At 40.4% G+C, this 14,271-nt stretch overlaps 2 protein-coding genes across 2 annotated transcripts; one reads left to right on the top strand and one right to left on the bottom strand.

Moving 5' to 3' along the window:
* Window positions 1-1,294: 1,294 nt before the first annotated feature.
* On the top strand, window positions 1,295-6,008 carry tlr1 (toll-like receptor 1). Its single transcript, XM_008293125.1, has 2 exons — window positions 1,295-1,540; window positions 3,280-6,008. Exon 2 carries the CDS (start codon window positions 3,287-3,289, stop codon window positions 5,690-5,692), a length of 2,406 nt encoding a protein of 801 aa, XP_008291347.1. The 5' UTR covers window positions 1,295-1,540; window positions 3,280-3,286; the 3' UTR covers window positions 5,693-6,008.
* On the bottom strand, window positions 5,910-13,964 carry ints10 (integrator complex subunit 10). Its single transcript, XM_008293124.1, has 17 exons — window positions 13,539-13,964; window positions 13,361-13,428; window positions 13,159-13,262; window positions 12,875-13,014; window positions 12,705-12,786; window positions 12,481-12,621; window positions 12,135-12,309; window positions 11,264-11,433; window positions 11,037-11,176; window positions 10,705-10,858; window positions 10,413-10,495; window positions 9,928-10,083; window positions 9,105-9,213; window positions 8,339-8,418; window positions 8,039-8,201; window positions 7,810-7,903; window positions 5,910-6,529 (listed from the first exon to the last, which is right to left on the bottom strand). The coding sequence occupies exons 1-17, from the start codon at window positions 13,665-13,667 to the stop codon at window positions 6,373-6,375; spliced, it is 2,145 nt and encodes a 714-aa protein (XP_008291346.1). The 5' UTR covers window positions 13,668-13,964; the 3' UTR covers window positions 5,910-6,372.
* Between the last annotated feature and the right edge of the window lie 307 nt (window positions 13,965-14,271).

Below are 14,271 nucleotides of genomic sequence, written 5' to 3' on the forward strand. Positions count from 1 at the left end.
TATTGCCATACTTACGAGACGTTTCAGGTTAATTGTTTTCACCTGTGCTTCCAAAAGTACCCCACAATCAATTGATTATATCAATAAATAACAAAAAAAAAAACAGAGAGACCCAAAACTTAACATAACTTATAAGTATATAATTTTGTAAGGACACACACACAGGCACAGAGCTCAGAGGCACAAGCTGTTAAGAACATTCTTGTGTCAATAATTAGCTTGTACTCTGATCTTAGCTTCATAACTAAGTAGTATTTCACATTGTGGGCTATCTGTTTCCAATAAACAAGCACAGACGGTTTGATTTCCCTGAGCTGACAGATATCAGTTTTCTACTATAAATTTAAACACATATCCAACACATTTATTGCATAAGAGGTGATGACAATACAAAGTAGTGCCGCAGGATGCTGAATAAACAGGATGTTTTCTGTTATCTTGTAGCCCAGAAGCTGCTAATCCCATCTGGAGTGTTGTCTCAAGATTTGATCAAACCATACCAGGTGAGAACAGTGGCACCAGCTCGTATGACCTCATTCAATTTAACTCCACTTGCTGTTATAAGCACAGTCACTGACCCAAGGCAAAAACAGCACAGCAAGGCCAAAAAACAGTGCTGGGAAGTGCGTGCATGTGTGTGTGTGTGGAGGGTGTGTGTCACTGTCCATCTGTCTGTACACACTCTTGTCTTTGACTAAGCCTCCCTATCACAATAAAAAGCCCATCAAAAAAAAAAAACCTTTCTCATCCTCCTTCATTGAAGCAGCTGTCCAGAGTAAACAACAAAGCTGCCCAGGATACACTGTGCCTCGAGGCATTAGTGGGATAAGTCAATTGAGTTGGAAAATGTTCATCTACCACCCAGACTGGCCTCCGCGTGGTCGCTATGATACTACAGACAAGAAACCTCAAAAGCACTAACCTGTACTTCTTGTTTTTATCATCAAACATATTACATTGGCATTACACTGTAAAGACATATTTCAGTTATCTGTAGAATCAAACATTTTGAGATTAGTGCTGCCAGTTTCAAACCAAACAAGAACCAATGAAGTACTGTCTTGACACTGAATAGTAGCATTGCAGATTTCTGTACTTTCACTGTTCCCACGTACAGAGATGTTATCATAGTAAAGTATGGCAAACAGTTTCCTACAGTAAAAAGCTCTGCACAGTTAATTTTTAAAAAATGGGGGAAGTGAAAAGAGGATGTAGAGTGTGTTGAACATGATTGGTTACTTTCATTTCTGTGTCTGTTTCCTCTTATTTACTGTAACAGAGAAAAAAATATGCAAAGGCAGATCCTGCAAGAGAGGTGTAGCTTGTCTTTTTTATCATAAATGTTTGTTTGTTTGTTTTACTTTGACTTGAACCAAATAGTCTTTTTCTTCGAAAATACGTTCTCATGTTTTGAGATTGTGAATCCCTGCCATTGAGATATTTGCCTACTTTAAACAGCACAGAGACCTATCTTTTGAGATTTTAAAACTTAAAAAATCAACAGGAACCCGGCTGAAATGTCCATCTGACCTCAGTACAGGTAAGTGAACTCTTTCATCTGTTCACATACTATATGATGTTTGCTGTAGCGGTTTTTATTTAGCATGAATTTCATTTTGATATTTAGATTACACAAGTCAACACAGACAGAAACAATTATAAAACCAAACTTTATAAAACAATAGTTCAAACTATAGTTAAAACCAAATATTATTTTGTTCATTTCAGTATTTCAAAAGTGACAATTATATCTTCATTTAAATTTGCAAAGGGATTTTTGGATGCATAAGAAATCCCATATTTTTTTAACTTGGGAAAAACCTTGAAACGATCATCAATGCTTCTTCTTCATTGCTGTTAAGACAATTCCAACTGACATTTCTCCATCTGCACCAAAAAGTCCCTCACTTCTTTACAAGTAATCCAAGATACAACTGTCAGGACTTAAACCGGTAACTGAAGATGATCATAATACACCTATTCTTGCATCGTTGTTCTGGCTGCCTGTTAGTTTGAAAGTTGATTTTAAAATTTTGCTTCTTCTTGCTGTGAAAACTCTGAACAGAATGTGCCATATTTCTGACCTTTGGACTCTGTATATATCATTGCAGGCCCCGAGGTCCTTAGATCAGGGTCTCCAATCTTTGCAACAATTTTACAGAGGAGATTAGGATGACCAAATCTATTTCTTCATTCAAGTCTTTTCTTAAAACATTTTTTTAATAATCTAGCCATCCTCTGATCCTTCATTTAACCTTCCTACATGATTTACTTTGCTGTATTGTTATGTTTTACTACTGTGCTTTATGGTTGTTCTTTATTAAGGGTGCTATTGTTCTTATTGTATTAATGATTACCACAATTTGTAAAAATTGTGGTAATCATTAATACACTGTAAACTGTAAACACTGTAAAACTCTGTTTTGTAAGGGTACTATATACATAAAATTGACTGTTATTATTATTAGTCTTATAATTGATCAAAGGCAGCAAATAAGACTCTGTTATATTAGTCAAATGACATGTATGGTATATTAGGAGTTTCCAGTGTATTAGATAAGCCTAGCTAAGACTGTCCATCCATCAGCTATATCTGCTTTATTGTTGTGGGCAGGAGCCTATCCTGGCTGACACTGGGTTAGAGGTGAAGTACACCCTGGACAGGTTGCCAGTCCATTGCATGGCTAACACAAAGGGAATGACAACCATGCACACTCACACTCACTCCTACCTGCATACATTTGAACTGTGGGAAGAAGGTAGAATACCAATAGAAAACCTACACAGAACAGAGAGAAAATGCAAACTCCACACAGAAAGGCCCGAGCTGACCAGTCGGTTTCAACCCACAACCTTCTTGCTGTGATGCAACCTTGAAAGCCAAACTTAAGCTTAAAGTAATTCAGTCTAATAAAACAGATCGTGAAGGTCCTAAAGTTCAGTTTTTGCTGAAATACAGTCTAAACACATCTAGACTGCGTCCATTATTGTTTCTACTATTTTATCCACCATATAGATCCATGAAGGTTTGCTAAACACCAAAAATTCCTGCAGTAGAGTTCAACAGCATCACAAACTCTAAAATGATCATGAAGTTAAATCAACACGTCTCAAAAGCAATTTAAACTATACTTGGACATAATAATCAAAACGTTTGAATCTACTGCTATGCTGTTTCTGTTAAACTGCTTTCATTGTAGCTAGGTGTACCCAATAAACTGCAAACTTAGTGTACTAATCGATAATAACATGGATGTTTATTTCCTTAATTTCATTCAGGCAAACAATGAAGCTCACGCCTGCTTTCCTCTGGGCTGCGGTCATGTTGGTGGGACTCCAGAGAAGCGCTTCATCCCCTGACAGCACCGTAAACCGCTCATCCCAAAACCTCTCTGCTGTCCCAAGAGACCTGCCACCAGCTGTGGAGGTTTTAGACCTTTCCTGCAACCACATACATCAGCTTCACAAAGGAGACTTTAGAAACACCACCCTCCTTAGGATCCTGAACGTGTCTTGGAACGGTTTGGAAGAAATTGATGCACAGACTTTTCTGGACACACCACTTCTGGAGGATCTCGACCTTTCTCATAACAGCCTGAAGAACCTGTCAGGTCAACAGTACCTGCTGCACACAGGGAACCTCCTGGTGTTAAACTTGGCCTACAACAAGATTTTTAGCATGACATTGGGAAGTGAGTTCAGCTCATTGGTAAAACTGGAGAGATTAACAATTGGAGCAAAAAACATAAGTCAGGGGGATTTCAAGAACATTGCTGAGGTGAAACTACGTATACTGACCCTTTCTCTGGAGGGTGAACTTGGGTATGAAGCGAGCAGCCTGACGGGTGTTCATACACAAAAGCTTCAGATAGCCTTCAGTAAAAATCAAATAATGGACCATGATCTAGTTGCAGATGCTTTGTCCCTCTTTGATGAAGTGGAGATGATGAATCTTACCAGTGGCTACAAAGACTTAAGTATGCAGCTGAGTGAGAGAGAAGAGATCCACACTTCTCACTTTGATCTCACAAACTTAGTAATTGACTGGCAAGACTTGACTCGATTTGTAAATGTGGTTTTGCGTACATCTATTAGTCATCTGAGCGCCTCTGATGTGGCCATAAACCACCCACCTTATACCGACACCTTTGTGACCCCTATATCAAAAATGAAGTCCTTCACAGCCAGACGGGCAACAGTCAACTCTTTCTTCTTTTCACAGGAGTCTGTCTACAACTTTTTCATCAACTTGCCAGTGAAGAGTGTAGCGATCATGGAGACTTCAATCATTCACATGACATGTCCAACTGCACAGAGTCCGATCCTTCAGTTGGACTTCTCTAACTGTGCTATATCTGACTCCATTTTCTCCACAGTGAAGGGTGACAAAATAGTTGAATGTGAGAATCTGGGTAATGTAAAGAAACTGATTCTGGGAGGCAACAATTTTAAGAACCTTCAGGTATTGAGCAATCGTACCCAACACATGATGTCCCTGCAACACCTGGACCTCAGCCTCAACTCCATCACTTATGACGGTTTGTTGGAGTGTTTCTGGCCACCAAGTATCACCAATATGAATCTGTCCTCAAACAGTCTGACAGACTCAGTTTTTCAATGCCTGCCAAAGGGAACAGAGACTCTGGACCTTCAGAACAATCAGATATCTGTGGTGCCACCAAGCATCTTCAAACTGGAGAACCTCTCATCTCTGAATCTAAATGCTAACAGGCTGCGGGACCTGCCTGTATGCAACACTTTCCCCATACTGAGCGAACTTCTGCTCCAGTCAAATTCCCTCCATGCCCCATCCGTGAATAGGTTAGAAAGTTGCCCCAAACTGAAAACCCTGGATGCCAGTCACAACCCCTTCACCTGCACCTGTGCTCTGCGGCATTTTATACGTCTTCCCATCAAGTCTAAAAGCAAAAGTCAAACAGGAATTGAACTGCTGAGCTGGCCACTTGACTATTACTGCACCTACCCAGAGGCTGTTAGAAACTCCACTTTGAAAGACATCTGGATTCCAGAGATCTCTTGCAATGTGGGTCTTCTATCCGCCACTATCTTGGTCCCAGCAGTGGCACTGATTTTAACGGTTGTGATCTTATGCCACCGCCTGGATGTTCCCTGGTATATAGGCATGGTCTGGCAGTGGACCAGAGCCAAACATCGTGCAAGAATGCAACATGTTCGACCTGAAGATCTGGTAGATGTTGAGTTCCATGCTTTTGTATCTTACAGCCAGCATGATGCAGACTGGGTTCACAATTCCCTCCTTCCTAACCTCGAGGGGCCCGCAGGGGAGCTCAGAATCTGCCATCACGAGAAAAACTTTGTGCCGGGAAAGACGATTATTGAGAACATCATCAGCTGCGTGGAGAAAAGCCGACGTTCTGTGTTTGTGCTCTCCGCTCACTTTGTCAAGAGCGACTGGTGCCATTATGAGCTGTACTTTGCCTGCCACCAACGTCTCTCTCGGGGCTTAGACAGCATTGTGCTGGTTCTGCTCGAGCCTCTGCCTCAGTACCTGATCCCATCCAAGTACTACCAGCTGAAGTCCATGATGAGCCGTCACACCTATCTGGAGTGGCCTCAGGACAGGGCCAAGCACAGGCTGTTCTGGGCCAACCTCAGAGCTGCCCTGCAGGCTGACCTGCCGAATGCACCAGTCGCAGAAATACAGGAGTGACGATAGAGGGGAGACTTAAAGAGGAAATGAAGTGTGAATAGGAAATACCGGAATGTTTGTAAAAAGGGAACAATGTAATACAAAAATGTGGACGCACTGGTAAAAATGTGTAAATATTGTAGCCTGAGCTAAAGCATCTAATTTTTAAGTTTTCTTTTATGAGCAGCCGAGGAACTGATGCGCTTGAAACATAAAAATGATGTAATAATATGTCAAGTTATTTAAACCATTCAGGTGACATTTAATGGAAACATCAACATAAACTAACTATTTGATCAAGACTGTAGCAAAAACAATAAACTTTACAAAAAGAGTATCAAAAATGCTTTTGATTCTTTTGTCAATGTTAACTCCCACAAAACATCACAACATGAAATGTGGATAAGCACATTAAGTTACCACATCAACTTTGTACTAGTAAGGAAAAAGCTGCAAACATACTGTACAGTGATTATGACAGCAACACAGTAAATACAGTATTGTCTTCTCTCTGAAAGGAGAGGTCCACTTTTAAGGCAAGGAGCATACACTGACATTTTCTTTTCATATGAGTGCAATGATGGATGATAAAAGACAAAAGAGACAGAAATGTGTCCTTTGTAGAGTAACAGCTTTGGAGTCATAAATCCAGTCCAACTGCATTAAAACTGTGCCGAGGTTCAAAAGGCACAGGCCAGGTGTCAAGGAAGGGACTGGATGATGATTATTTTCTCGTTAATGCAGAAACGGTGGAGCACACTCAGCAAGTTCTCTCCACAACGCGACACCTGCCTCTCCATTGCCAGACGGAAATCCTCCTTCACTCCTTTGGTAATTCCTCGAGTCACTGTGTGGTGTCTGCAAGAGTAAAAGGATAAAAAATAAAACACAAACATAGACCTGGTCAGAAATATATTCATATGAGCTGACTGTCATACCTATGCTGTAAAGACAAAGGCATGGAAACAGCATGTTACCTTTTCCTTACATACATAAACCAGCCAGTCACGTTTAAATCACAAATTTTCCAGTATAATAAAGCAAAACCACAAAAAACATGTCCACAAATGAAATGAGATCTAGTGTTATGAAGAGGTAAAAAACTAAACTTACTGTACAACAACACCAACATCATCCTCAAATAACAACGACAACAGTGATGACCACAGAAAGACGAGTAATGGCTCAAATAAACAAACGCCGACAGGAAATCAAAGAACAACTAACTCTTGATGTAAAAATGACAGGCCCAAATTAAAACTGGGGGGATGACAAGCCTTGAAGCTGGGAATGAAGGAAGGGTGACTGGTGTGGGCGGGATGGGGACTGTGGGAGGAGGGGCCTGGGGTACCTGTCAATCGTCTGCACCCCTTGTAGCAGAAGGGTATTTAACTCCACCCCCAGGGCGGGGCTAGGATTCCTGAGGGACAGCAACATTCAACAACTCTCAGTCAGTGCGGGTGCATTCAACTGTCTTAACTTCTACAGCAATGAGTTTTAATACAGCTTTTTTTTTTTTGCTTGCTTGTTTGGTTTTTTACCTTTAACCCCTTTCGTTTCACAAAGGCCCACTCCGTTGACTGTCTTTCAGTTCAAAGTGAAATATTCCTCACAGGCCGTGTCTATGTCGATCATCAGTCAACAGAACTGTCCTGTTTACCATCAGGCTTCTCAGCTGACACATCTGAATAATTCACATTGAATATTTGCTTACCTGCTTGACTGGACTGTCTATTGTTTACTGACTGCTTACAAACAAAACAAAATGTCAACCAAGACTGCTGCTACCAAACCAGAACTGCTACACGCCCAAAATGCAACACTGTTGGATACACTCATCATTTTAACTTCTGTAATTTAATCCTCATTTTCATATATGTATCTAATATTATATATTTTATTCGATCTTATCCGTATTACATGTTTTTAATCTTATATTTTCCACATTAGTGTCTTTATCACTGAGCTGACCTGTTTTCTTGTCCATCATATTTCATTGTGCTGCTGACCCTGTATTAACTTAGTGTTAACCTACATATGACTAATAAAACTGAACTGAACGTAAAAACACACCAACAGAACGGGAGAGTGCAGAGTCACGATGCCAACTGAAAAAGCTCAGAATGGGGCTCGCTTACTTAATCAGCATTCCCTGATTGGGCAGCAGCTCCAGCTGAATCCTCCCTCCTTCTGGAGTACGCAAGTATGCAAATTCCTCCAGCATGTCGATGTCTGAGACAAATCATGAGCTTGTGGAAAAACAACATCCAAGAAATGACAACACAAATAGAAAACCGAGTGTAAAAACCTTCTGTCATCAAGTTATACGATATTATGGCTACGTGACCAATTAGAAAAAAAGGATACTGGTGACATAGTTGAAGAAATTCTCATACTGGAAGCTGCCTTGCTGACAGATTTTATCCACTGCCTTTAAAAACAGCATCTCGCCCTGCGGCCAGTCATGCTGTAGAAGCACCACAACATGACCGAGCGACAAGTCGTCACGATTGTCTGTGAAGGCACGAAGCTGTTTGGGCAAAACGAAAAAAAGAAAAAGAAGTTTTATCAAATTCTACATCCAGTCTTGAAAAATATATTGGCCAAACATAGTGTATGTCTTTACAAAGACTAAATAAAAAATCACACTTCAGCTAGTTTAAATACCTTGAAGCAAGCAAGCATCAGCTGGAGACAGAAAGGCAGCACAGCTTTGCTGGTGCAAGGAAGTAACCTCAAGTCATTACCTGGTGAAGACAAAAAAAAAAAAAAAGGGAAACTCGATAAAATTCCAGTTATGCATCTTTCTGTCACATATCAGATGGTGTCATTAAGAAGACGTCTGTATTAGTGCTGAACAATTTGAGTAAAATATCAAATTGCGATTTTTCTGACAGATATTGTGATTTGATTTGTAATATAAGCTTCAGTTCAACAGTCACAGTGTTTAGGAGATTTAGAACATGATGGAGCATTACCACGAGATACCATCAAAAATGTGTCTGTCACGCAGGGAGGAATTTGCAAAACCACTGACACGTCAAGCTGTGGGTCAGACAAGCTGCATAGTGCACTATGCTAAATTGCAGCATCTGTCACTTGTTAATTCCATTATTACAAATTGCAATTTGAAATTGATTAATTGTTTAGACTTAACCTGTATTTTGAACCATAAAAGAAATAACAGTAGTTTCAACAGTCGATTGTTTCTCATAATTGTGCAAAGGGCACCAGATTAAACTTGTGGTTGAAGTGGCAGTACTGTGTTGTAATACTACGGCATTAGCAGTCACAACAGTGGATAAACTTACAAGCACATACGATAATAACCAATTTCAAGGCAATTCACTTTAGTATTCACATATTGGTTTTGCTAAACCCGTTTAAATGTGTTTATAATCAGAATCAGTGAGCCACCTCAGGAAGCCTTTACCTTTCCTACTTTTGGTTTTGACTCTACCCTGATCCTCTGGGGCCTTTGTTGGTTCTTGGCTTGGAGGTACCAGTCCACCGACAACATCAAGCAGCTTCTCACAGGCCATCTGATGAACACATAAAGTATAATACATACACATTGCATATAATATTTGGAGGACAGGGATATTACACATTCATTTTAAACAAACAGGTCGCACGTATTTCGTCATGTGTAGCCGACTAACAGTCATCTTTGTTTTTTTCTAAAATGTATTTCTGACCATATGCAGGTTAGTACATCTGGCAAGCTGCTATGTGACTACGTGACTTAGGTTTCAAATGTAAACGGTTATATTACCGGATGTGAACTGTTGACACCTGCAGTTTATTGCAGAGCAAAGTGAGCAACAGGTTGTGTAAAACATGTGAAACATTAACCCACATCAGCAGTTGTAAATCTGCGTTACAAAGCTTTACTTTAACACCCCCTTCAGGCCAGTTGGTGTGATGGATTCACTTTTGGGGTATGATACATGGAACAATATATTTTTCTGTAACGAAGTAAACTTCACCAAATGGGTATATTTAATACAAAACAACCTCCAAATATATGAATAAATATACATACGGTATAAAAATTACTTGAACAACATATCTGGAAGTGGAATTACACAAATAACTGTAGATCAAAACTGTCAAATACTGTTCAACACAATAAAGAAAAAAAAAGTGGAAAAGGGTAAAGATAGGAAAAAGAGAAGTATGCCTATATGTGCTTTCTCCTGACCCCTAACAACATGATAGATTTTGTGCGAGTGCAGTCGTGTGGATGCGTGTACCCTGTACTCTCCCAGTGCATAGTGGCAGGATGCCTGCTGAATGAGGGCCCTGTGATGCTCCAGACTGGCCTGACCTGAGGGGCTCTGCTGGCCAGGCTGGGGCTGCTGCACTGCAGCCATCTGGTGCAGGCTGGAGAGGGCCTTACGATACTGTCCCTGGAGACAACACATGCACACGTAATCATTATATAATCACAGATTACTATATGATTAATTTTGTTGTATTAGTTAAATTAAAATTCATCTTTTTGCTGATAGCAGTTATTTTATGTTTTATGTCTATTTGCCTCAATCTTTAAACGCTGGCTCCACCAATGACTGAATCTCCCCTCAGGGATCAAAACGGTTTCATTCAATCTGGTACAAATTGATAGAATATGTCTCAAGAAAACACGATGTAACATAAGTCAGTGCCAGTAATACAGACCACAGATATAAGGGCAGCAGGTGTCTTGTCACAAGCAGAAAAAAACTGTAACTCTTGCCTGGAATATAATCATGTCGGTGAGAAATATTCTGAACCACAGCCAGCTGTCCGTCTTCCAAGTGGCACAGATCTTTTTGAACTCTGAAAAACATTAAAATACAAAATCCATTTAAATAATTACCACTTCCTCCTTACAGCGAGTTAAATAAAGTTCTTGAGCAAAAACATCTAAAAGCAGCAAGAATCCATCTGCGTCTGGTGTCGTGGTAGCCAGTTTATGATATTGTAACAAGGCTGGTGTCTGTCTGGATGTGAAAATAAAAGTACAGAGAAATGTTAGAGGTGCTTACCACTTTCCAGACCATCATGAGAATGAAGGAGGTCCCAGCTTTCTCTCGCTGTACGAAAGCTCTCCAGAGTCTCTGACCAAATGGGCATATCTGTTTTGTTCACCAGAATGTGCCGACCGCGGCCTTTCCCCAGACCTTCCTCATCATCTGAGCTCTACAATGAGACACACACATACACAGTAACCAAAAAGAAAACCAATCAGAAACCCACTTTCATCAAACAGTATAAACCATTTAAGAAATACACACACAAAATGTTAAAGTGATCTGTCAATTTTTCTCTCTGGCTCTCTCATGTACAAACATCTAAATGATCTCTAATCTGTCCTCACCATAGTCTTCTCTCTCCCATCAGCCAGTTTGCGTTTCTTATGTGCATGTTTCACTGCTCCTCTCTCCAGTTCCACATCACTATACACTGAGCTCAAATCCTCCACAAGGATCCACGGGCCTGAACTCAACGCATTGACTCCTGCAAAACACAATCACTTAATTTAACCACAACAATTTTTGAAAAGATAAGATGATAGGCATATTCTGAAAAATGGGAGGGGCTCACCCTGGAACAGTGCAGGCTGTACAGCTGAGACATAGAGGAAGGCACTGCGAAAGAGGACGAGCGCAGCACAGATGACCACCTGACTGCAGCAGCGCGACCTCGTGTCTCCTTCCAGACCAGGCAGGTAGCGACACAGTTCCTTTACTCTCTGCAGCATGTCAACATAACTCCTAGAACACAGACACACAAACCTAAGTCTTTCTAAAAACTTTTTACTTTACTGTTATCAGTCATCTTCAAATTCCCACATCCTATACATGTATATAATATCTACAGTCGTCCTCAAATGTATTCATACCTACCCATTAAAGAAGGAAAAAAACAGCTGCCACTGAAATAAGTTGAAATTGACAAAAGTAATGATGAATAAAAACGTAATGAAAATCATGACATTGCTTTTGAATTGCAGTTAAAAACAAACTTTTTTTTTTCAAAACAAGCAAACAAGCATGATAGGACCCGTAAACTAATATTTTGTTGAACAACCCTTTGAGCCAATCACTGCAATCAAGTGTTTTCTGTAACTCTCAGTCAGACTTCTGCACCTGTTGACAGGTATTTTGATTTCGGCCCACTGCTCATCAGCAAAGTGCTCTAATTTGTCCAGGACAGTTTTGTTGGGTTTTTAAAATTACTCTTTTCAACTACAATTCAAAAGCAATGTCTTATTTCACTAAATTATAATTTAACATTTATTTATTTATTTTATTTTATTTTTTTTCAGTTTCTAGTTATTTGAGTGACTATTGTGAATTTTGCCTTTTCTCTAATGGATGAATTTAAGGAATGAATAAACTTGAGGACAACTGTACCTACACAAGCATACATGTTTGGATTGTTTTGTTTCTGAGTGGGCAGACAGATACGCTACCTCTGCCCCTTGTCTCCCTGCCACTCGCAGCGTGCTCCCACCACACCAAGGATGTCCAGCAGCCTCTCCCACGGCTCTGCTACCATCGACGACTTTTCTGACAGGCCATCGATCACATAACGCTGGGAGCCACGGGAGACAGTAGGTGACTTCAGAGTCCCACCTTCCTGAGAGCCTGAAACAGAAAAGAAAAAGAACCAAAAATAAAGTGAGGCAGGCTCTGAATAGAGAAAATAATGATGTAGAAGCTAATGTAGGACAAGAAATGGGGAGATTCAAAGTAACCACACTGGGTTTGCACTGAGAGAGAAAAAGAAAGAACAACTTTAACATAGTGTAATCTTACCTTGTATCTGTACATCAGGTGAGGGGCCACGGGTAACATAACCAATGTAGAATTCAGCTGCTTTCAGCATGTATTTCTGCATTAGGCTGGCAGGCAGGCGCATGTCCATGTTGTTTATGACCAGTGGAAGGACATCACACACTGTAATAGTACAATTAGTATGTAGCAGCTGTTTTGTTGGCAAATGAAAAAAAAAAACAGATTTTAATGTAGTATTCACGAACCAAAAAGTTTTCTGAAGCAGTTGACAGGAGTCTCCACATTCTCTGATGCCTCTGCCTCCAACAATGTCTCTCCTAAATTGACCTAACAATGCAGCAGATTGTCATCATTCACTGTTTAAACACTATTTTTACTAAGTTCAAAACAGTAGACTTAAGGTATTATTACACACCCCGTGTTGGACCACAGATTCTGGAAATCGCTTCAGTAGGAGCAGCAGCATCTCTGCCTTCTCCAAAGTGTTGAAACACTGTTCTGTGGCCTTCAGCAGCATCTCACACTGCACACGACCAGGTAGTGTCTCAAAGAGCCCTGAGTGAGACAACAACAACAACAACAAAATAAAAATAGACACTCTTCAGATTTCCAAAGCAAACACTGTTCCTATCACGGCTACCCACGCTTCATCATCATGCTTCTCATAGTAAGATTGTTGTACTGTAGATTAATTCTCACCTCGTAAAAACTGTGCATGCTTGTCCTGAGAGTCACTGCGCAGGGCTGCTGTGATGACACTAATCTCACGCCAAACAATGGGCTGATCTGTGAAGTTTATAAACCTAAAGGATGGAGAAATGATCAGCAACTGTTAGCCCAGGCTCAGCACAGGGAACTTCAGATTTGCAGTAGAAGGACAGAAAAACACACTGTAACTCACATGTCATAAAGCAGTCTCCCTGCTGAAGCTGTCCTCTGTGCGTTACGTTCAATGATGTACATTTCATACTGTCAAAAACATGAGAACTAAATTTCAAACAAGAATCCACAAAACAAACATGTAAAGAATTCCCACTACCTACTGTCATTAGGAGGCTGAGGCAGATGCTTAATGTTACCTGTATGTTGAAATCTGTAGGGTAGAGGGTTCTGGCAGTTATAAGCCAGGCTTTGGCCGCACAGGGATCATCAGAGACCAGCTCTCGGGCTCTTTTCACCAAAAACTCGCAGTCTTTTTGCGCTGACATTTTATACTAATCGTATAGAAAGTGTCTAAGTGACCACAAACGCAGCGCAGACTTCAATGCATATAGCTCGATTAAACGCTCAAGTCGCGGTGGATGAATTGCTGGTGCACAGCTAGCAGCACATAATGTCAGCTAGCTAGCATTAGCTATGTGACTTACAGTTGCCATTTTTGCAAGAATTGTTCATCAGATCGTGCTCTACTTGGTTATTATATAAATATATAGCAAGCATGCGTAAAAAGGGAAAGAAAATCAACTGAAATCCCTTGTGAATTTACCAGGCAAAGCTAAGTCTTTATTTACCGACACACTCGCGAACGATACGACAGTGACGTCACCACGCAGTCGTAAAAAATGACGCTGCGTCCTGCTTTACGACCAACATTCAAGCACTGTCGTATTAGCTAGTCGCATGAAAAAGAACGCTTTTTTTTAAATGTCATCCTATGTTGTGCGTCAAAAATATCTGGGATAATTCAGCAACCCAAACCTTCCATTATTCACTTTGTAGAATAAAGTTAACTAAGTCTTCAAACGTGAAACATCTATCGTTGCTCCATCCACATACTCTCAGATCTGCAGCAGTGCGCAGGCGCTGAAGATG

Source organism: Stegastes partitus, unplaced genomic scaffold (genome assembly GCF_000690725.1).
Source record: "Stegastes partitus isolate 25-593 unplaced genomic scaffold, Stegastes_partitus-1.0.2 Scaffold860, whole genome shotgun sequence".
Lineage (NCBI taxonomy): Eukaryota > Metazoa > Chordata > Actinopteri > Pomacentridae > Stegastes > Stegastes partitus.

What these genes read in the sequence shown, in the direction of transcription:
- tlr1 (XM_008293125.1), top strand. Translation starts at nt 3,287, where the DNA reads ATGAAGCTCACGCCTGCTTTCCTCTGGGCTGCGGTCATGTTGGTGGGA.
- ints10 (XM_008293124.1), bottom strand. Translation starts at nt 13,667, where the DNA reads ATGTCAGCGCAAAAAGACTGCGAGTTTTTGGTGAAAAGAGCCCGAGAG. An exon ending in TCATGATGGTCTGGAAAGTG is followed by an intron (nt 10,496 to 10,704) that starts GTAAGCACCTCT and finishes AATGTTTTTCAG; the next exon opens with AGTTCAAAAAGATCTGTGCC. An exon ending in AATCAGGGAATGCTGATTAA is followed by an intron (nt 6,530 to 7,809) that starts GTAAGCGAGCCC and finishes TTACTCTTGCAG; the next exon opens with ACACCACACAGTGACTCGAG.